General features: G+C 36.0%; 2 protein-coding genes across 2 annotated transcripts; both read right to left on the bottom strand.

Moving 5' to 3' along the window:
* Positions 1-234: 234 nt before the first annotated feature.
* LOC113338618 (SKP1-like protein 1B) lies at positions 235-891 on the bottom strand. The gene has a single exon (XM_026584000.1). It carries the CDS (start codon positions 815-817, stop codon positions 353-355), a length of 465 nt encoding a protein of 154 aa, XP_026439785.1. The 5' UTR covers positions 818-891; the 3' UTR covers positions 235-352.
* Positions 892-2,429: 1,538 nt separating this feature from the next.
* LOC113338609 (SKP1-like protein 1A) lies at positions 2,430-3,198 on the bottom strand. Its single transcript, XM_026583990.1, has 2 exons — positions 2,920-3,198; positions 2,430-2,769 (listed from the first exon to the last, which is right to left on the bottom strand). Exons 1-2 carry the CDS (start codon positions 3,091-3,093, stop codon positions 2,635-2,637), a joined length of 309 nt encoding a protein of 102 aa, XP_026439775.1. The 5' UTR covers positions 3,094-3,198; the 3' UTR covers positions 2,430-2,634.
* Between the last annotated feature and the right edge of the window lie 19,645 nt (positions 3,199-22,843).

Raw genomic sequence — 22,843 nt, 5'->3', positions numbered from 1 at the left:
CTAGAAGAGAAAGTTGTGTCGGTTCCTTGATTTAGAGTTTACTATATTTAGAGTTTCTTTATGTTTCTAGAAGTGTGCTTTAATTAGAGTTTGTCTTTATTAGGAAACTACTTTGAGTGATTCTCAAGTTTGTGAGACTATAAGTAGGCTAGTAATCCATGAGAAAATGTACACCAAACTGATCATCAATGTAATCGTTTATTTGCTTTCGCGTGTGCTCTCCTCTCTCTTGCTTGATCCTACAGAAATAAACAACGAACACTGAATATAATCAAAAAGAAGTTAACCAGCTATGACCGGCTGCTCGACTCCTACATCAAGCTGCTGCAAAATATCTTTTTGCCAACACAAATCATTCATTAGCCCAATTATTTTCCCTGCGAACTTCTTCTTCTTCTTCAGGGGTGAAGTTGTCTTTAATGTTGAATGCCCGGCGTATCTCATTTGGTGTTTTACCTTTTACCATCTCCGCCACTATATTCGTTGTCAAGTCCAGCAAGCCTTTGATGTTAAGAAAATTCGCAGCCAGGATCATGTCGAATAATATTTGTGTACTACCGAAATTCACAAACTGTACATCCCAAATCTTTTTATCTTCATCACTAGTCTCAACTTCAGCGTGTTTGTTGCAGTATTCGATCACCTTTACCAAGATACTGCCCGTGATGGTGGTCAAAGGGATAACAATATTTTCATTATCGTTATCAGCTATCATGAGCTCAAGGGTTTTAGATTGCAAAGCAACGGTCTCCCCAATAACAAAGATCTGTTCATCAGAACTCCTCAGAGTAATCGTCTTTGCTGGTGTAGATGACATGGTGTGATGTTCGCAATACTAGAATTTGTCACTATTGAATATTAGAAAGTGTGTTTGTATCTCTGCGGTGGTGAGGAATTTTATTGCAAAAGAAAATCTAAGGTGTTCTAGTATAGAAATAGATTTCTATTGATGAATTTTCTTTGTTTATTTTTCCAATCTCTCTTTTAAGTTTAAGTCTAAGGCTCCTTCTCGTGGGTGTGGCAAACATGAATGTTTGTCATTTAAGCACCCATTATGGAGGTGGCAAACAGGCAAATCGGTCTGTCTAAGTTGCAAATTTTCCACTTAGTCAGGCCAAGTCGGATAGTTACCGAACGGTCGAGTCTCGACCGTCCGGTGGAGTTTAGATCTCCGGATTTTATCTCCACCTCTAGCGGTCTACACTAGATCGCCAGGTAGTTTTTTTACTTTTTATTTTACTTTTTTTTCTCCTACTTTTTAGTTATTATAACCGATTTTATTATAAAAGGATCCCACAAAATATTATATAATCCCTAAAACTTAATAATAACCCCACCAAACCCAAATAAACAGATTTTTTATTGATAAGGGTCCCACGAAATATAATAAAATATACTATTTTATTAGTATTTGCCAGTTTTATCATAATGAGAAATTATGTGGCATGCCAAAACAACTTTTATACCCTTCCCATAGGAACCGGCCTAAAAGTCCGGCTGAATTTTCCATTCTCTTGCAAGTCTAATGGACCCCATAACGGTAGAAAAAAAAAAGGAATAGTATTTGGACACCGTGGTTCTAGACTAACTTCCAAAAAATCACTCCAAGGTCTAAACCCAGAAAAGGCAGGGAGAAATTATGTATTCAGTTTCGGTGGATTTAATAGTGCGGCAAGAGACAAAGTGTAGACCAACATGGATACACTACGGCAACTATGTTGCGTACCCCATCAATTATCATCAGCTGGAGTTACCTGATAGGCGTGGTAGAGAGAGGGGATATAGTATGACAACAAGGTCAAGTCCATCCCCAGTAATACGTTTCTAAAAGTTTTAGGTCGACATCAGTGGACTAATTGCTTTTCGTCATTAGCACGACTATTAGCGCGCCATTACACCTAACTTTTAAAGTCTAAAGACTCTAAACCACCAATAGATGGCTGGACAATTTCCTAACCCCATTTTAATATTTTGTTAAAACCAAGTTGATATATAAAGAGTATCCACTAAAACAAGTTTAGTCTTACTTGTTTGTCAATGACGAAAAACAAGAAATGGTCCATGCTACCCAAACTTTCTATTCATACCGTTCATAATGAAATAATTTATTCGGTCACTGACGGATGATCGGAACTGTTCAAATTATTCTTAAGAGTTTTTGCTATGAGAGAAGTTGACCAACTGTGGGAAGGTGAAGGTTGCTTCTGATGAATGTTGCTGGTTGTTAAATTTTCTAGGCATTAAATCAAGTTCATCATGAACTAGGTATTGGTGTTTGAAATGAACTAGTTGACAATCTGCTAGGGAAGTTTGTTTCTAACAATTTGCATCTTCTCATTCAACCAGCAGGGTACATAAGTTTTGCCTGTTGAGGCTTCTTGCCATTATTCTTTACCATATGATTGTGAATAAGGAACAGAAGCCAAATATATAACCAAACAGAAGAATTTGATTCATCATTAACGTAAATACAAACCCATTCTTTGAATACCCACTTAATCTCTAATTCATAAAGAGATAAACACATAAACACAAAATATAATCAAAGGAAATTAACCAGAAATGATCACCTCTAGCTTATTCCGCGCTGCTGCTGCAAAATATTTTTTTTGCTAAAAGAAATCATTCAAAAGCTCATTGATTTTCCCTGAGAACCTCTTCTTCTTCTTCTGGTCTGAAGTTTGGGACGTTGAATGTCCGACGTATCTCCTCTGGTGTTTTCCCATATATTACCTCCGCCACTTTCTCTGATCCCAAGTCCAACAAGCCCTGTATGTTAAGAAAATTTGCAGCCAGGATCATGTCAAATACTAATTGGGGATTTGTAAGAACATCGAAATTCACAAACTGGGCATCCCAAATCTTTTTCTCTTCATCGCTAGTTTCAGCCTCAGCGTGTTTGTTGCAGTAGTCGATTACCTTTGCCAAGATACTCCCAGTGATGGTTGTCAAAGGGATAACAATATTTTCGTTGTCCTTATCAACAATCATCTGCTCAAGAGTTTTAGATTGCAACGCAACGGTTTCCTCAATAACAAAGATCTGATCGTCAGAACTCTTCAAATATATCACCTTCGCTGATGCCTTCGACATGGTGAATTTCAATACTCAAATTTGTTAATAATATTGAAAGAAGCTAAGAAACTGTCTGAGGTTATATTATTCTAAAGACCATCGATCTAGCATATATGCATTTTATACGTATTTCTTGATCACTAGAATTTCATTTTCTTTTGTTGGTTGACTTGAATTATATATGCAAAGGCACATAACATAAGAATAGTAAACCCCAGGCCGCCAGGTAGGTCTGGCAACGGATAGATATCCGGCGGATATTGGAAGTTCCGATAAGGTTAAGTTTAAGGATTATCGGATATCCAATAACATCCGGCGGATATCAAAAAATCCAATTCGATAAGGTTAAGGTTAAGGTTAAGGTTAAGCTATAGGATATCGGATTTTTATCCGTTAAAATCCGATAACTAGGAAAAAACTAAAAGCTTGAAAAAAACAGATTTTTTGTCTTTTTAAGTTCAAAATGTTCAGTGAGAAGTATAAACCCACACAAGAACAATATTTAGAATTAAAGAGTCTACTCCCAGTGTAGTCAATGCAAAAGAAAGTACATAACAGACTACAACAAAGCCAAGAAAGAAAAAAACAATGTCTAACAGCCACGGAGGCTAACAATGTCAACACGCTAGTGAGTAGTGTAAGTTAGTGTGATCTTGCTTGGCTGCCTAGCATGTTGTATCATTGCATCAACTTCACTTCAGTCCATGATTTCCATTTCTGCATTCACACATATTCGTCAACACACCACTACTTTAAAATAAACTATATGATAAGCTACACAAATAGGAAAGGATGATATATAATCCACTATATGGTAACAAACTCATACTAAACAATAAATAGAACAATGATTCTTATTACATGCCGAAGGTTATTCTAGTATAAAATAAAAGGCTTCTAAGATAATTTGTGATTTACATATAACCAACAGTAGATGGCAGCATCAGGATCGCTACAAAGAAAACACTTAAACTGTCACTCTTTCGAATTTGCAATAGCTAATCTCAATGACAAGGCCTTCTAAATTTGCACTTACCAATATTCACTAGTACAAATCTTCACATTGGCCACACTTAATCACCGTGTCCATAGGCTTTTGGTCATGGATTTTTTTCACTCCAAAAATGTGGCATCAGGTGCCGAGACAAAAAGGTATCCCTATGGCTTCATAAACTTTGAGTGGCTATAAAATATGATTAACCATGGCCATAACTCTAAAACCGTGTCTATATGGTACTCAATATTTTTTTGGTAGTTAAGCATTTTCACTATCACCGTGGCCATAGGATCCTTATAGACACACAATTTAATTATATGTGGCTAAAGTTTACCTTAAAGTCACGTAAATTTTATTATAGTCGTGGCCTTTGTCATCAATTGGACACGCAAAATTCATTTTATCATGGCCAATTCATGAGTTGCGGTCACACTAATTTTTCTCAACCATGGCCATCTCTATCATTTGGACACACGGAAAATAATTTAACATGGCTAATACATGATTTGTAGTCACGTTTAATCTATGGTACCATGGCCATCCATATTTTTGGACACATGATAAACATTTTACATGGCCAATTAATAAGTTATGGCTACTAAAAATTTGTAGCACCGTGGCTAAATTTTTTCGAAAGACACATCAAGTGTGTTGAATGTAGCTATTGTTCACCTTTTGGACACATCAAGTGTTTTCAATGTAGCTATTGTTCACCTTTTGGACACATCAAGTTTTTTGAATGTAGCTATTGTTCAACTTTTAGACACATCAAGTGTTTTCAATGTAGCTATTGTTCACCTTTTGGACACATCAAGTTTTTTGAATGTAGCTATTGTTCACCTTTTGGACACATCAAGTGTTTTGAATGTAGATATTGTTCACCTTTTGGACACATTAAGTGTTTTCAATGTAGCTATTCAAAAATCACCTAAATAACCATCCATAAAAAATTAATGAAGACTACAATTAGAATTGTACCAAAATAATTTCATTTCACAATATAATAAATATCTCAATATGATAATTGTGCAGTAACCTTGAGAAAACAAACTTTCAAAGAGAGACTTAAAAGTTTAAACATCCAAATCCTATAGTCCACGACTATTTCTATTAATAATTAGGCTGCAGTCTTGAGTCTCTTGCTGGATCTCCGAGACCTTAGTTCCCCGCTCTTCATATATGAAGGTTTCTTCTTCTTTGTCTTCTTAGTGTTTGGGTCAGAATCATATTCATCGTTTGGGTCAGAATCATGTTCACCGGGGTCTGAAAGTGGATGGCCCTGCAGCAAGCCAGTGGATGTATAATTAAGGGAAAAAACCATGTTAACAGTTATATGGTCAGGATGCAGAAGGTAATAAACATGTATAATAAAGCAACTTACACTAGAGCAAGAGATCACAAACTCTTTAGGCCAAGCTACTATAGATTTTTCAGCATCCTCTACTGTTTTGAGATGAGTAGATGGGACTGGCAAATAATGATTCTTTAATATCGACTTTTCAACCATCACTCTGACACAATCATCCCGGAGTGGATCTCCATGAACCTTCTGACCTGCACTGATGGAAGAACCGAACCCCATGCAATGATATTTCTCAGTGAAGCATGAGCCAGTTTGCATTTACAAATCTGCAAAACATAAATGTTATATTGACATCAACAAATTCAAATCTCAAAATTCTTAAATGCCTGTGAAAAGGACATACCGTTGAAAGTTCAGTTTTGTCTTTCGATTGAGAATTGTCTGGTGAACTAAGGGGTAGATGCTCAGATGCAGGAGACTTTTGTTTGTATTTTCCAGACTACAAAAATATACGCTATATTAACATCAACAAAAAATGGAACTCTCAAAGCACTATATATTTTAAATACCTGCAAAAGAAACATACCATTTGGAGTTCAGAACTATCTTTCGATCCCGTAGACTGAGATACATGTTCAGATTCAGGGTCATTTCTATTTGTATTATATTCATTCCTTTCAGTCGGAGAAATGCTTGTAACAGGGGATTCAAGCATAAGAGACTTCTCTCTAATAGGAGATTTCTATATAGTGCAGTTGACATATTAGATACTGCAGAATTATTAGGAAATACATACTTAATCAAAATTACTTGGATGATGTTAAACATACCCGTGCCTTTTTGCTTTTGATTTTATTTTTCAATATACCTTGAGATTTTAGCTGAGACATTAAGCTGCTCATCATTTCTTCTTGTGCCTTCATTGCTGCCTTCATTTCCTTCATTTATGCATCCTTCCTATCTCTCTCCATTTGGTTCGCGCGTCTTTCATCTTCCAGTTGTTTCTTCAGTTCAATGTGCTCCTTGGATGCTCCTTTCCGTGGCAAATGCCAGTACGTTGTTGGAGTCACTCCCTTGCCTATACATCTTACACGCCCAGCATGTTCTTCCCCAAACACAAGGGTGATAGAATCATTGCCTGGTTGTTTTCTCAAAGTTCCATCTTCCAGCTGCTTATCAAAATCCTCCTGCACAAAAAAAGAATTAAGGGATTAGAAGTGATAATCAATTAAAGCAAAATTATTTTCACATTTACTCAAGCACAAAACAAATAGCTAGATAGTTTCAGTCGTCTTACAAGCTGAGCTGCTTTTTCCCTAACATCATCGTCATCGTATTCTCCATTTTTGTTTTGATGTGCCTTCCTCCATAGTAAAGACCGTGAAGGATTTTCATCTTCAAGGATCTCTTTCTCATTAATATAGTAATTATAAAATACACAAGAAGAAAAATTAGATAGATAATACTATAATTTAAACTGGAAATAATAATAATTTTTTATAACAAACTGGACTTACTAATTTTTCCAACAGCCCTGCATACCCTGCTCTTCCCGTCCTGTGGTTATATTTGTGGTTCTTACGTGCCTTAGCTCTCCTAATGGACAACTCCTGAGCATACACATTTAAAGAATTTCATTCATAAAAAAGTTAGACTAATTAATGAAATTAATATCAATATTTCCAAACTAAAACGTGAAATATACAACCTTGCATTTATCAGACAACCTCCACCTTACGAACTTGTCCCATTGTTCTTGGTTCACAATGACACGATATTGTTTAGGAACAGTATTTAGTTTAGCATGTTTACCCAAATTGGGCACTATGAACTTTACATACAACTTTCTTCTGAAGTTGCGCAAATGTTCCCCAAAATATTTCATAATTTGTCTTCTCATAGTCTCCTCAATTTCATAAAACCGCTGCCAAAATATGGAGATGTTAACGGCAGGTAACAAATTCGAACGTTCACGGAAAGTATTAGCAAAGGATTTAACGAGACACAAATCTTCAAACGGTTCCCATTCCATTTTCTAGGCTAAGTGTGTGATATGGGAGTGGCCGAAAGAGGTTGTCCTTTTATAGATAAGGACTCAACGGCTATTTTTTTCAAATTCAAATCAAACAATCGGATTTTAGGTATGTCCATATAAACCGATTGTGTCCTTAAAAAATCATATAAATTATGCCTCTCAACAATCGGGCTTTTGTAATTCACATGTAAACCGATTGTCAAAGTTACAGATCTTTTCTTCATAAAAATCGGATTACATATTCATACATGTAAACCGATTCTAAAAGTTCCAGAACTTTTCTTCTTAGCAATCAGATTACATATTGGTAGATGAAAACCGATTCTAAAACTGAACCTTTGGGAAACTGTCAGAATCGGTTTACATATAATTATCTGTAATCCCATTCTGACAGAAAGAATGTCGGAATCCTCCATTTTTTTCCACACACACTAGTTCATTCATAAACTGGAAACCAGATTAAGTCATTAATAAACTAGGAGTATCACCAATCATAATTCGACAATAAGTTTAAGACAAGACATAATTTTTGACTCCATAATTATCTATAGTTAAAGACACAAACATGGATGTAACCATTCATTCATGAACATCCCCTGTAACACCCCGAGTTCCGGACCAGAGTCAAACCCGTATGGAGATCCGAACTCGAAGCGTTACGGGTCAGAAGGAGGCTTATGCATACATATTTTTTTGCTAATTTAGTTTTTGCACAAAACATATTTTAAACTTTATATAACATAAAATGAAGCATATAAATCCACTAATTATCTTTAACAACATTTTCAACCAAACATATTATTTCAACTACATTTCAAGCAATATAATAAAACAATTCAATCACTAAGCTACTCATTCCTAGATTTCGTTGTGCCACTCTGATGAATCTGCAAGGATGTCAATTGGGGTGAGATGACATCTCAATAGACTGCACCCCCATTCTCTAAAGATGCGGAAACAAAATCATTTTATCAAGGAACAACATACAATAAGAAATACAATGCAACTTCAACGAATATATTCAACCAACAACATTACCTCACAAATATTATTTTCACCAAATCATCCAATTTATTTGTTCAATAATGAGTTCACAATACCAATATTATTTCCAACAAATCATCTATTTAGGGTTCAACACATCAATTAACATCATCAATAATGTTTCCAACAACCCATCCTTTTAAGTTTCATATATGAGTTACATATCAATATTTTTACCAACAAACCATGAGTTTAAAATACCAAAATAATTGTCAACAAGTCATTCATCAATGATTCAACTCATCCATTCACATATTAATATCGTCACAGAGAAACCATGAGTTCACGGTACGAAAACCTTGGTTCGTACACCTACCTATCGTTTATCGGCACGGACAACCTCCATCGATGGTCAGGAACAAAAGTTCCTATGAGGTTCACACCCATTTTCTCTCTGGGATCATTACCCGTTCCATCGAAAACCTTGGTTCGTACACCACCTATCGTTTACCGCCACGGACAGCCGCCATCGATGGTCGGGAAACACAAGTTCCCATGGGGATCATTACCCGCCGTTAGCATGGAATCATATTCCATCTAACGGAAAAACATTAACTCATTTAATTTTTAAAATCATTTTACAAATAATACAAGCAACCATGGAATAAGAACATAATGTTCTTTCAAGCATTTCTACAAAAAAGATAACTGCATCCATTTTGCATCATACATATTTGGGTGGTTTTTTTAATCTGATCTTCCTGAAACTTTCATAGAACATACACATCTCCATAAAAAACCACATATCCAACTTTCACAGAAAACCAACGGTTCAAACAAAAGTTATCGAATTTACAAGGACATCTTAAAAATTGAGAAAATTACATGTCATTACGAATTAATTCATGATAAATTCATAGAAATATCAAATTGACTCAATCCAAAGCATACTTATAGATAAATCACAAATCTACAACTTTTTTTAAGGACTCAAATTGTTTTAACATCATTAAGACTTCCTAAGAATATCAAAAACACAGAAAATCGGAACTATCCAGAATTTCAGAAACTATCATCCAAATTCAAACACAAATTCAATGGTGAATTTGTGGTGTATTGTTTTCAAAATTTAACTACAGTTACCTAATTATATTATCTAAAAATTGCAAAATCATGATCATCATTCAGATGCATCAAATTAAATAGATAAATTTCAGAACCCTAATGATATAAGAATACATAAAATTGAAATCGAAATATAACAAAGAAACACAAAGAGAAAATGGATTAAACATTCCACCTCTCAATTGCTACAAAATCCTCCTGATTTGTTCCCTAGAAATCTCTAGCTCCATCTCTTTCTTCTCCTCCTTAGTTTCTAACTTGTAAAATTCATTCCCTAAGCTTTTAGTTATAAAACCTTAATAATACTAATATTCATAATGAAAGCTAATATTTATATTTCTTTATTTCTTTTAATTGTCTTTTCATTTTTTATTCATTTTATTTTACTTATTAAAATAAATTAGATGACTTTATTTCCACCCTAACTTGTAGCTTTTCTAGTCCAAACACCCCAACTAGACTAAGGCAAAAGAAACAACCTAAGTAACAAAGTAAAGCGGTTATAACCCGACCCAAAACGGTAAATAAAAATATTGAGTATTACATTTTACCACCCTAAAAAGAAATTTCCTCCCGAAATTTAGAATGTACTTATAATCTCCAAACTGCGCAAAATATAACTAATATAATAAACAATGATACAATTCAGTCTAGCACACAACTAGCACTTCACATGAATTCAACAAAAGTCAAAAATAACTAATAAGATGAAACACACAACATAACAATCAAATTAAACAAGCATGCTTAGTATCACATCAACACATCAGATAATTTATTTTACGGTCTCATTCAAGATCTAAAGCCTAGAGCTCTGATACCAACGGTTCAAACAAAAGTTATCGAATTTACAAGGACATCCAAAAAATTGGGCAGATTACATGTCATTACCAATTAATTCATGATAAATTCATAGAAATATCAAATTGACTCAATCCTAAGCATACTGATAGATAAATCACAAATCTACAACTTTTGTTAAGGACTCAAATTGTTTTAACATCATTAAGACTTCCTAAGAATATCATAAACACAGAAAATCGGAACTTTCCAGAATTTCAGAAACTATCATCCAAATTCAAATACACATTCAATGGTGAATTTGCGGTGTATTGTTCTCAAAATTTAACTACAATTACCTAATTATGTTATATAAAAATTGCAAAATCATGATCATCATTCAGATGCACCAAATTAAAGAGATAAATTTCAGAACCCTAATGATATAAGAATACAATAAATTGAAATCGAAATATAACAAAGAAACACAAAGAGAAAAGAGATTAAACATTCTTCCTCTCAATTGTTACAAAATCCTCTTGATTTCTTATCTAAAAATCTCTAGCTCCATCTCTTTCTTCTCCTCCTTAGTTTCTACCTTGTAAAATTCTTTCCCTAAGCTTTTAGTTATAAAACTTTAATAATACTAATATTCATAATGAAAATTAATATATATATATTTCTTTATTTCTTTTAATTGTCTTTTCATTTTCTATTCATTTTATTTTACTTATTAAACTAAATTATGTGATTTTATTTCCACCCTAACTTGTAGCTTTTCTAGTCCAAACACCCCAACTAGACTAAGGCAAAAGAAACAACCTAAGTAACAAACTAAGGCGGTTATAACCCGACCCAAAACGGTAAATAAAAATATCGGGTATTACATCCCCACCACGACCACGTCCACCGCCACGACCACGTCCACCGCGTCCTCGTTTACTAGGTTAGGCTTTGCTCGAGGCACCTTCAGACATATTTTTGGTAGGGGCTCTCTTTCTCTTCTTCTTTGGCTCATCCTACTCCTCCTCATCATCATCATTATCCTCTTCATGCTCCCCAAACTTTGCACCAGCTTCTACACCTTCGAGACCGTTCAATTCATCAATTATCTTTTCATTGGCTTTCACATTTTTCCCTTCCCTGATTTCTAGCTTTGCCTGGGTTATCAAGTGTCCGACTCGTCTTCTCTGTTTCAATTTCAAATAAAAAACATTCAATATATAATGCTAAAACCATTAAAAAATCGTAATTGAGTAACAATACACACCAAGTAATCGAGAGTCGTATATATGTCGTCTATCTTGGGCCTCTCATCTACTCGTATCACTCGAGTATGTGAAACTTTGAGGTACCACGGTATGTAACCCAGAATTATCTCTCCATCTGCTCGAGATGGACCATCCAAAGGATATCTGTGAAACGCTCTGTCGTCCCAATCATTACATGACGGAAAAGACTTCTGAACAATGACAATATCATTATCATATGATTTGGTTTTTGTCTCATTGATATTGAACATCTTGTGCACCTTGAGATTTTTTGTACGTAACTGCATTGTCTTGCAACTCTCGTCGGGTTGTACATTACATATCCTCTTGGGTGAAACAAAGGCCCGCAATATTCACTTTGCTCTCTGCATCCAACCTTCTTTCCTTTTACTTTAGCCAAATCCTTCTTGTAAGGATCAAATATAACATCCTTCGTCGTCAAGTTGTCTAACTGGCGTCTCAAATTCAGAAAATCCATTTTTTGTTTCTTCGGCTTATGTAGTTGTACTTGTCTCCATAATGGTCTCTGTCCCATTCCTTGTTCTCAAAAGACCTTTTAGCAAATATTGGGAAGTGCAAATATATTCACGCCTGCAGAAAAGCCATATTCCCTCCGAGTTGGTTCCTGGATGCCCTAGATGCCTTTCTCAACTCCTTCAACGAGTGTACAAGTATGGAAGTACCCAAGAGTATTCGTGCATATTGCCAAATAGTTGCAACAACTGGATAAAGTTGGCGCTCACACGGGCACCGGAAACGTCGGGGAAGATAACAGCTCCCAGGACATAGAGGACATACGCATTGTCCGTGGCGATGATACGTTGCGGCATCACCTCTTTTCCCTCGGCACGAAGCTTATTTGTTCCCATGAAGTTGTCCCGCAGCTTCGAGAGATGGAATATCCTCTGCTTTGACTTGTCTACTAGCATCTCCTTCTTGGTCTTCTCCTCATCCATTGGAACACTTCCTTGTTCCACGCATAAATCTTGTCCCAGGAAATCTCTTGCACGTACACTTTGTGCTTCACGGCTTTACCTTCTATGCTTAGCCCGGTAATGAACTTCGCATCATTTGGAGTTATCGTCATTTCTCCAAACGGAAGATGTAAAGTATCCGTTTCCCCGTAGTATCTCTCAGCAAAGGCGGAACAAAGAGGTCTGTCGTAAACAAGGTGGTCCAAATTGTCGACCGCAGGTACCAACCCCGTAGAATTGACTAGAACGACTACTTCCGGAACTTCTCCTTCGCTGGATTCTGGTGCTATAAGTGGCCATTGCCTCATCATACTCACTGACGTTCCTGGATTCATAAGACGAACGTCATTCTAGTGATCCTATAAAACAAAACAACCACGATGGACAATCAAAACACTACACGGATAATAATGTTTACATCACATAACATAAGGTTTAGGTACTTACTATGGTATTGTAAACGACAGAGGCCTAACTGCCTTTGTAACCCCATAATACCTTTCCTCCATCACCGGGTATCCCTAAAGGTGGATCATCAGGGCCGCGAGCAAACATCTTCAGCGGGTCGGGCATGTGGTCACCTTTCTTCTTCTTTGGTCCTTCTTTCTTCTTACTTTTTTCTTGAGCGTCTCCTCCTTGGTCTTGTTGTTGAAATTCTTGTTCTTGCACTTGTTCTTGAACGACTTCTCTTATCTCTTCATAAACTTCCTTCTCACTTTCTTTTTCATCACTTTCATCCTCACCTTCTTCTTCATCACTTTCACTCTCATCACTTTCTTCTTCACCACCTTTCTCATCACTTTCTTGTTCAACAACTTTCTTGCCATGACTTGATTCTTCTACATTCATCTCCTCCTCACCACCTTCTTTTTCAGTAGGTGTATCAGAATCAGATTCTTCATGTGTTGGTTGCTCCGCTGGAGGTGGTGGGTCATTAATGCTGATCCCTTTGGCTTTACTCCCTGTGGCCCTTTGGTGGGAAGCATTCAAATATTGACCGCCTTTTCGATGATGTTCCAAAGGCTTAGGAGTAGCAAGTTCATGTTTCTTCTTATATTTCTTTTCGGCTTCCTTTTGTTGGTTGTCCTTGTTTGGCCTGTAGAATACAGAGTTAAGCGACAAACAACAATGGAATCGAATGCATTTTTTCTAAGTCAAGGTACACAATCGTTTTACACGATACATATATAAAGTCCGATTCCTAACATAATAAATCAAACAATCGGATTTTGTTAAGTGCTAATGTAAACCGATTCTAGAAATCGGTTTACTCGATATACATATAAAGTCCGATTCTAAACTACACAATCGGTTTTTGTGAAGACATATGTAATCCGATTCCAACAAAATAAAGATCCAGGAATATTGGCTATACCAATCGGGCTATTTATACATTAACGTTCACTGATTACTTTTCACATGCAGAACAATCGGTTTATAAGTTTCAGAACATAATCCGTTTCTAACAAGCATCGGGTTACTTCGTCATTAACGTAACCTGATTCTGTGAACACTAAAATTTTTTGATTTCAAAATTCTCGATTTCTAACCTAATACATGTTACTAAAACCTAGTTTAGAGGATTGGGTTGATAGAAAAGTACCTGATTCGACCCATTTCTTCCTCTTGTGCGATACGAGAGGCTTCTTATTGTTCTTGCACTATCTTCGTTCTGTTTCGAATCGCTTTAACAAGTCCAGGATTGTCCGCACTAGAATGATTGTTGTTAGTAGCATACTTAGTTCTTGGTTTCGACATTTTATAGAAGAAAGAAACGGTTAATCGTTTTTCAATCGTCGATCATCGACGATTTTTTATTTCAAAAAAATAAAAAAAGAGGGAGTATAGGAGATGAAGAATAGGTTTTTAGGTTAGAAATGAAAACTGATTTTTGTTAGTTAAGTTTATTAAGGATTGATGGGGGTAATTTAGTAATAATAATATTTTTTGAGGGTAATTTTGGTAGTTTACATAAATATTAGACACCCCTTATCATTGTGTATTAGTTGGATGAAGTAATCTATAGACCCCAATTAAGTGGCATAGACCCTAATTTAGCCGGACATCATAAGGATGGATAGCAAAAACGAGTATCGTTTGGAGAAGACACATAGTGGCCGTACTGGAGTTATTGCTGGACTTTATTTTATTTTTTTCCATTCTCCTTGGTTCATCTCCGTTTGCTATAACTGTACTATGTATATTTACCGCCAAAGTCAGCAAACTCTTTTGGAATCCAGGGTAACTTTTCTGGAGACCTTTCTTCACGATCAACTAGCGGTTCTCCAAAATCTTTTAACGAAACACGGCTGCTATTCATATGAGGAGTTGCTCGATCATACCCGCTTGCACCTTCAGTACGCCATAGTCTTTTAGGAATTGAAGCTTCAATGTCATAACAAGAGATAACGCCATCTTGCGATATCAGAATTTTATTCCCTGTTAGGGATAATACTTGATACCTTGAGCCTGAATCCAATTTTCGGCTGAAAACCTTGATCCAAGTAAAAGGATCACTATAAGCCCGCGATTTCAAACGGGTACTACTTCCGCAGTTGTTGATATTTTTCTTCTTGAATACCCATACATGATCCATTTCTTTGTCGGGCAGACACAAACATAGATTCCCTTCAAGCGTAACATTGATATAGGATTCGGAAGGAAGATGACGAAGTGGCGGTGATGGTAGAGATTGAAATGTTTCATCTGCTAAATCAAAGGCAACAATTTCACAGCTGGACTTATTATTTAACCAATGCAGAGCACCATTAGCAAAAAACCCCGATTCCTCCAGTCGTTGTCAACACCAAGAGTGTAAACTTGGAACCTATTTTTAGCGCAAGGAATCCCATTCTCCATGTAACAATTCCTAACAACCTTGTACGCATTGGTGGATCGACAATAACCAAATCCAGCGCTGTTAAAACGCGTACCCGCCCGGCGAAAAACAATACGTTCATCAGTGATGGGATTGAAAAGGTAGATGACATTACCGAATTGGGACTCGGGAACTGTGTAACATACCAGACCATTGCAGGAACCAACCATGCTTAAGGCTCAGGCATTAGAACCACATATAGTGCCTATCTTGGTTTGATTTTGTGGTTGTTCCATACAAAATTTACCATCTCAGAAAATTCTTCTACATAATGCAATTCGACATAATTGGAATTTTCAGGTCTCTTTGTGAAAAGCATACCTGTCTTGGGTAATCGATTTACCATATCTGAACTCAACTTATCCATCTATGATGCTTGATAAGTTGAATATTTTTCTTGATAATCTCTTCTGATTGATCTTGCGAGAAAATCTCCTAAGTAATTCCTAAGACAACTCTGGCTGTTTGTTTATCAGATCCGTCGGTATACTACTCTTCTAGGTTGCATAGTCTATATATACGGAACACAACCAAGTATGAAGTATTAGTCTCTAATTAGGAAACTAAACTCTTTCCTAAACTCTATACTACCTGGATTAGGAAGCCGACCACAATATGGAAACGGTCTTAGAATAGGGAACCCACTGATTTCCTAAGACAATATTCGTTTTCCGGGAAACCATTATATGTATATATAAACACTTTAAAATGTGCCTGTTTGATGTATTTATATCACATACAGACTGCTGGAGAAAATGAACTTTATTGTTTTGGTTTTATAGTCTTGCTGGGAATTGAACTTAGGACCTTTGGGTCTCTAAGAGAACTTACTCATTTTCTTATGAGCGAATGAAGTAGAACCTTTAGTCTCACATTGGGTATAACTAAAGAGGAGTTCCACTATATAGCTATTTCTTTATGGATAGTTAGTAAAACAATGTAGGTGGAACATGTGGGGCGGAATATATATTTTTGCTTTCACTTAGTCCTAGGGCTCGGGCTCGGGCTCGTGTCTACACCTTGGACATGGATCAACCAAGACTTATCACTTTGACAAAATGATTTTAAATTATTTCCTTAAATATTTTACAATCAAAATAAATTTTTTCTTAAATGTGGGGGGCGTGTGACCAGGGTGAATTTATTTTCTTAACAAAAATATTTCTTAACGGCTTTATGTGCATGAATGACGACATTTTTCTTACCGTTTTTTACTGTTTTTATGACCGAATTATGTCGACATCATGGCAGCATTATTTCGCACATTAATGTGCATTAATTTCACCCTCTCTGTTTGCCTATAAAAATAACTCGAGTTCTCTTTTCAATTTCTGTCCAGAAGAGCTAATATCCTCTTCTTTTCGTCTTTCTCCCTCTGTGTGGTTTTTATTCTTTGTGCTATTGCTGTTGATTTCGTATGAGTGGGAAAGTATTGTACTGCTAACAATATTTGCAACGGGAAGTTTTATCCTGGATATAACTTGACCACAGGGTATAGGCATCACTCATTCTTGAGGCGTACCGGTTAACTATCGTGTTAAGGACAGTGTGTTGAACACGTGACTCTGTCCTCTGTTTGGTGTCGATTGAGAATTTGTTTAAGCTTTCCAGAAATTTATTTCTAACATTTCTTTGAGTATTTTATGATTACTGTTGCAACAATTTCATATCACTATTTTAAAAAACATACAAAAAGGGTACTCTATTGAGCATTTGTTTAAGCTTTCCAGAAATTTATTTTTAACATTTTTTTTTGAGTATTTTATTGTTACAGTTGCAACAATCTTAATACGATAGTCTTTTCTATATGTAACAAAGGGTAAGAACGATGTTGATGGGTCTGCAAAATTTTCTGGGGAGCTTATCCGGTTTGTCAACCCGATCACTTCCATTATAAAGGAGATAAGTATTATAAAGGAGATAAGTATCAAAACTCATATCTTTATTTCCGATTCAGGATTGTGGTTTGTGAGATGTGGTGTCTGGAAAAATGTCGCGCATGTGGATGATCACAAACTTTCCAAAGCTGACAAAGGTGAGAACTTCAAACGCAATTCTAAGCGTAGTCCTCATAAGAAAGGTATATTTCATAAATCTGAATCTAGCATTATGTTAATTAAGGATGAGTGTTATGTTTGTAAAATTCCTGGTCGTGCGGCAGTAAATTTTAGACAACGTAAAATCCTTAATAAGTAGAAAGTTAATGCTAATTTAGTTGAAAAAACTAGAACAATTTCGGTGGATGGCATGATGTCGGAATTTATTTTAATAACCAATGTGAAAGACTGGTGGGTGGACTCTAGCATGTTTGTTTACAGAGACCTATTCACATCTTATCTGAGGATAAGGGATGTCGAGAAACTCTTTATGAGTAATCGTTTGCGACAGAGGTTGCTTGAAAGGAAAAGGTCGAGCAGAAGCTCATATCTGTAATACTCTCACATTGAATGAATTTTTCATATTCCGAGCATCTGCAAGAAAGAATCTTGTACCTTGTTTTGCTGAAGATGGTTAAAAGACTTAGGGTCTACATAAGCTTAAAAAAAATATGATGAAGTGAATATAGTTGATTCTTGTGCTTTATTTTGTGTGTCTTTGAATGTTCGCATGGTAGACTTGGACATGTAAATTATAAGTCAATGCATAAACTAGCCATTGTAGGCTGCATACCCAAATTTAGTTTGGAAAAGGAACACGATAGTGAAATATGCGTAGAATCAAAGTATGCTAGAAAACCTTTTAGAAAAAATGTTCATAGAAATTCTAAACCCTTAAAATTAATACACTCAGACCTAGTTGACTTGAAATCGGTTCAAACTAGAGGTGGTAAGAAATGGTTTGTTACTTTATAGACGAATGTACGAGGTATTGTCATATATATTTGCTTAGAGGTAAGGATGATGCCTTAGAAGCCTTTAAGATGTATAAACTAGAAGTTGAAAACCAATTGAATACTACCATTAAAACCATTAGGTCTGACCGTGGTGGTGAGTACAAAATTCCTGTAGGAGATTTCTGTGTAGAACATGCCATAATACACGAGATTACCCCTCCTTATTCACCTCAATCCTATGGTGTAGCTTAACGTAAGAACCGTACCCTTAAGGAGATGATGAATGCCATGTTAATCAGTTCATGGATTACCTTCGAATTTGTGGGGGGAAGTTGTCCTCTCAGCCTGCTATATCCTGAATAGAGTACCCTTTAAAGGATCAGATAATACTCCATATGAATTATGGAAAGGTAGACAGCCGTCTTTTGCATACTTCAAAGTGTGGGGGTGTTTGGCTAAGGTTCAGATCCCTAAACCTAAAACAACCAAGATAGGACCCAAAACTGTTGATTGTGTCTTCATAGGGTATCCTGAGCATACTCCTGTATATAAATTTTTGGTTGTGAGTTCTGAAATTTCTGAAATTGGTGTGAATACTATTATGGAGTCTAAGAATGCTGTGTTTTTTGAAAAAAAAAATTCCTTTGAAAAATGACTCTCGTAAGAGAGGTGTTGATCCCCTAGATGTCCCTTCAACTAGTCAGACTTTACCTTTAGTGGAAGATGAAGTAGGAACTGAGCCTAGGAGAAGTAGAAGGGCTAGAACCAAAACCTCCTTTGGACCTGACTTCATAATATGCCTAGCTTAGTCTGATCTCCAGACTTGTAAATAATTCATAACTTTTACTGAGACCTCATTCTGGTAAGAAGCTTCATTTAGTGAAATGGACTAAGTCCGTGTGAACCATACTTGGGAGCATGTTAGTTTACCTCAAGGGAGTAAGACCATAAGATGTAAATGAATCTTTAAGAGGAAACATAAGGTATATGGAAGTGTGAAAAAATATAAGTCTAGGTTGGTAGCTAAAGACTATAAACTAAAAGAAGGTGTATATTTCCTTGATTGTTATTCACCTGTGACGAGAATTACTTTTGTTGAGATGCTAATCGTTATTGCTGCCATAAAAAACTTTGAGATACATCAGTTAGATGTTAAGACGGCATTTTATAAAACCGTTAATTAGATAAAGAAATTTACGTAGACCAACCTGAGGACTTTGTAGTGAAAGGTTGTGAAGACAAAATTTGTAAGTTGAACAAATTTTTATATGGTTTTTTCAAATAAGCACGTAAATAGTGATATGAAAATTTTTATCATATGATAATGAGTAGTGGATTTAAGTTAATGAATGTAACAAGTATATTTACAAGTAACTTGTTAAGGATGCCTGTATGATTATTTGCTTGTATGTTTATGATATGCTTTTACTTGATAAAACATAGATTGATTAATTCCACTGAAAACATGCGCTGAATGAGAACGTTGACTTGAAAGACTTAGGACCTGATGATGTGATCTTAGGGATGAGTAATAGAAGATAATCTAATATTTATAGTCTTAGTCGTTCTCATTATATTGAATTCGTGCTTGTACTCCGTACGAGTCTTCTTGTAGACTCAAGATAAATAAGGGTAAGGAGTATCTTAACTTGAATACTCAAGAGTTATACGATGTCTGATGAATTTAATGAACTGTAACAGTCTAGACATTTCCTATATTGTTAGTAAGTTAAGTAGATATAACTTGTAGTCCAGAGAAAGAGCATTGGGATGCACTTAGTAGAGTAATATGGTACCTAAAATACTCTATTACATTTTGTTTGGCTTATGAAAGGTATCTTGTTGTCCTTGAGGGTTTTTGTGATGCAAACTGGATAGTTGACTCAGAGGAGTCTAAGTCTACGAGTGGATATATTTTCACTCTAGTTTGAGGGTTTGTTTTTGGAAGATTTCCAAACAGACATACTTTGCTCAATGCACTATGGAATTTGAGAGTATTTCTACAGATAAAGAACGAGAGGGGGTCGAGTACCTAACATGCTTTTTAGAAGACATTCCTCTCTGGCATAGGCCTGTGCCAGCTATATTTATACTTTGTGTTAACCAAGCTGTAATAGCTAAAGCTAAGAATAAATAATCTCAATTGGCGTTATTTCCATTGATTGGATTATGTTCAAGGAGAATATCGCAGAACCTTTGATGAAAGGTTTGTCCAAAGAGATAGTTAATAATGCATCAAAGAGGATGGGGCTTAAGCTCATTAAATAAACTTGCCATGAAGGATACTCAACCTTGCTGACTGGAGATCCCAAGATCAAGGTTTTGAATGAGAAACTAATTTGTGGGGGGTTAAGGTAAACACTATCAGAGAATTTCATTCTCCGCCCCTTCCCTATGGTGTAGACGTGATAGTGTGACTGCATGTGAGGATGACTTTCTATTAAGTCTTAATGAGTTCCATAGTTTCAATTTAAGATTGAAGTGGGGTGTAGCAGTAAACACTCTTGATGGAACTCGCCTATCTAAATGTGGAAGTGGGTCGCTTCCTATGAGAATTGAGCTGATTCTCTAGAGCATTCTGAGAAACGGGATTTGTCCAGGGCCAAAAAGGACACAACGGCACGAACTTGACAGCACCTAGAGAGATATCACACGCGGTTATTATCGCGGACTACACCAAACGATGGCAGTTCAAGACATCGTGTTCATTGTCCATCAAGTAGTTCCGACAATTTCTCACTAAGCAAAGGTTCAAGACCTCATGGACACCTCTTGCCTAAGTGGTATTTCTCGCTTTTCGTTTTCTGATCTTTATCGGTATTTCATTCATGTGGGGGATTGTTGGAGAAAATGAATTTTATTGTTTTGGTTTTATAGTCTTGGTGGGAATTGAACTTAGGACCTTTAGGTCTCTAAGAGAACTTACTCATTTTCTTATGAGTGAATGAAATAGAACCTTTAGTCCCATATTGGGTATAACTAAAGAGGAGTTCCACTATATAGCTATTTCTTTATGGATAGTTAGTAAAACAATGTAGGTGGAACAGGTGGGCGAAATATTTTTGCTTTCACTTAGTCCTAGGGCTCGGGCTCGTGCTCGTGCCTACACCGTGGACATGGATCAACCAAGACTTATCACTTTGACAAAATGATTTTAAATTATTTCCTTATATATTTTACTATCAAAATAAATTTTGTCTTAAATGTGGGGGGCGTGTGACCAGGGTGAATTTATTTTTTTAACAAAAATATTTCTTAACGGCTTTATGTGCATGAATGACGACATTTTTCTTACCGTTTTTGACTGTTTTTATGACCGAATTATGTCAACATCATGGCAGCATTATTTCGCACATTAATTTACATTAATTTCACCCTCTCTGTTTCGACTTCTCTTTTCAATTTGTGTCCAGAAGAGCTATTATCCTCTTCTTTTCGTCTTTCTCCCTCAGTGTGGTTCTTATTCTTTGTGCCACTGCTGTTGAGTTTGTATGAGTGGGAAAGTTTTGTAGTGCTAACAATATTTGCAACGGGCAGTTTTATCCTGGATATAACTTGACCACAGGGTATAGGCATCACTCATTCTTGAGGCGTACCGGTCAACTATCGTGTTAAGGACAGCGTGTTGAACATGTGACTCTGTCCTCTGTTTGGTGTCGATTGAGAATTTGTTTAAGCTTTCCAGAAATTTATTTCTAATATTTTTTCTTTGAGTATTTTATTATTACAGTTGCAACAATTTCATATCACTATTTTAAAAAACATATAAAAAGGGTATTCTATTGAGCATTTGTTTAAGCTTTCCAGAAATTTATTTCTAACATTTTTTTCCTTTGAGTATATTATTGTTACAGTTGAAACACAGACTACAGTGGTGAAATTTGATATAATTGGGTAAATGAATAAAAATTGACAAAAAAGAGAAGACTGTGTACGTAGCATAGTCTTCAAGAGCCCCTCCAGGCAGTCATGCTAAAGATGTGAACTAGTGCCTAGTACACAGACACTTGGGAACTGCAACAGATCAAGGAGGAGTTTAGCAATTAGAGGTATAACTTGGGGGTTGCGAATAAGAGGAGTCTGATGAAGCAATTAGAGCTAAACGAAGCCAATTGAAAAACATTGGTCATACATTCGACGAATCAGGTGCTACTTCATTATATTATTGAAATAATCCCGAACACAAGAATTGAGCGCTTCAACAACAATGTCTTTCATGGTGCCTGAGAACTTTAAGAGGTCGAAACAAAATGATAGAATTCCAGATATGTCTGCAGAGATTCAGTTGGCCAGTGTCCTCTTTTCAGAAACTGAGCTTGCAAATGTCGGAACCATTGCTAGCTTGAGCATGACCATCAAATGAATTTGAATATTGCACTACAAATTAATCACAGGAAAAAAACCAAGTAAAAGATGCAAACATATAAAAAAGTGTATACGAGTTAAGATCTAGTGAAATCGAACAGATGCAAGAGGCACCAGAAGCCAAAGTGAAGAGACTACAGCTGGGCATGTTATGGACTGATGATATGTGCTACTTAGAGCTTCAGCTGAAAGAATAATGGTCATGGCAAAAAAAAAAATCAAA

The sequence above is a fragment of the Papaver somniferum genome, chromosome 1 (assembly GCF_003573695.1).
Source record: "Papaver somniferum cultivar HN1 chromosome 1, ASM357369v1, whole genome shotgun sequence".
NCBI lineage: Eukaryota > Viridiplantae > Streptophyta > Magnoliopsida > Ranunculales > Papaveraceae > Papaver > Papaver somniferum.
Note: the sequence above shows the minus strand (reverse complement) of the source record. Positions and strands in the feature narration are given on the sequence as shown.

Excerpts from the sequence above, each read along its gene's own strand:
- LOC113338609 (XM_026583990.1), bottom strand. The coding sequence starts at position 3,093 with ATGTCGAAGGCATCAGCGAAGGTGATATATTTGAAGAGTTCTGACGAT. Across the intron at positions 2,770-2,919 it reads CTGGGAGTATCTTGGCAAAG|GGCTTGTTGGACTTGGGATC; the intron begins GTAATCGACTAC and ends CTTAACATACAG.
- LOC113338618 (XM_026584000.1), bottom strand. The coding sequence starts at position 817 with ATGTCATCTACACCAGCAAAGACGATTACTCTGAGGAGTTCTGATGAA.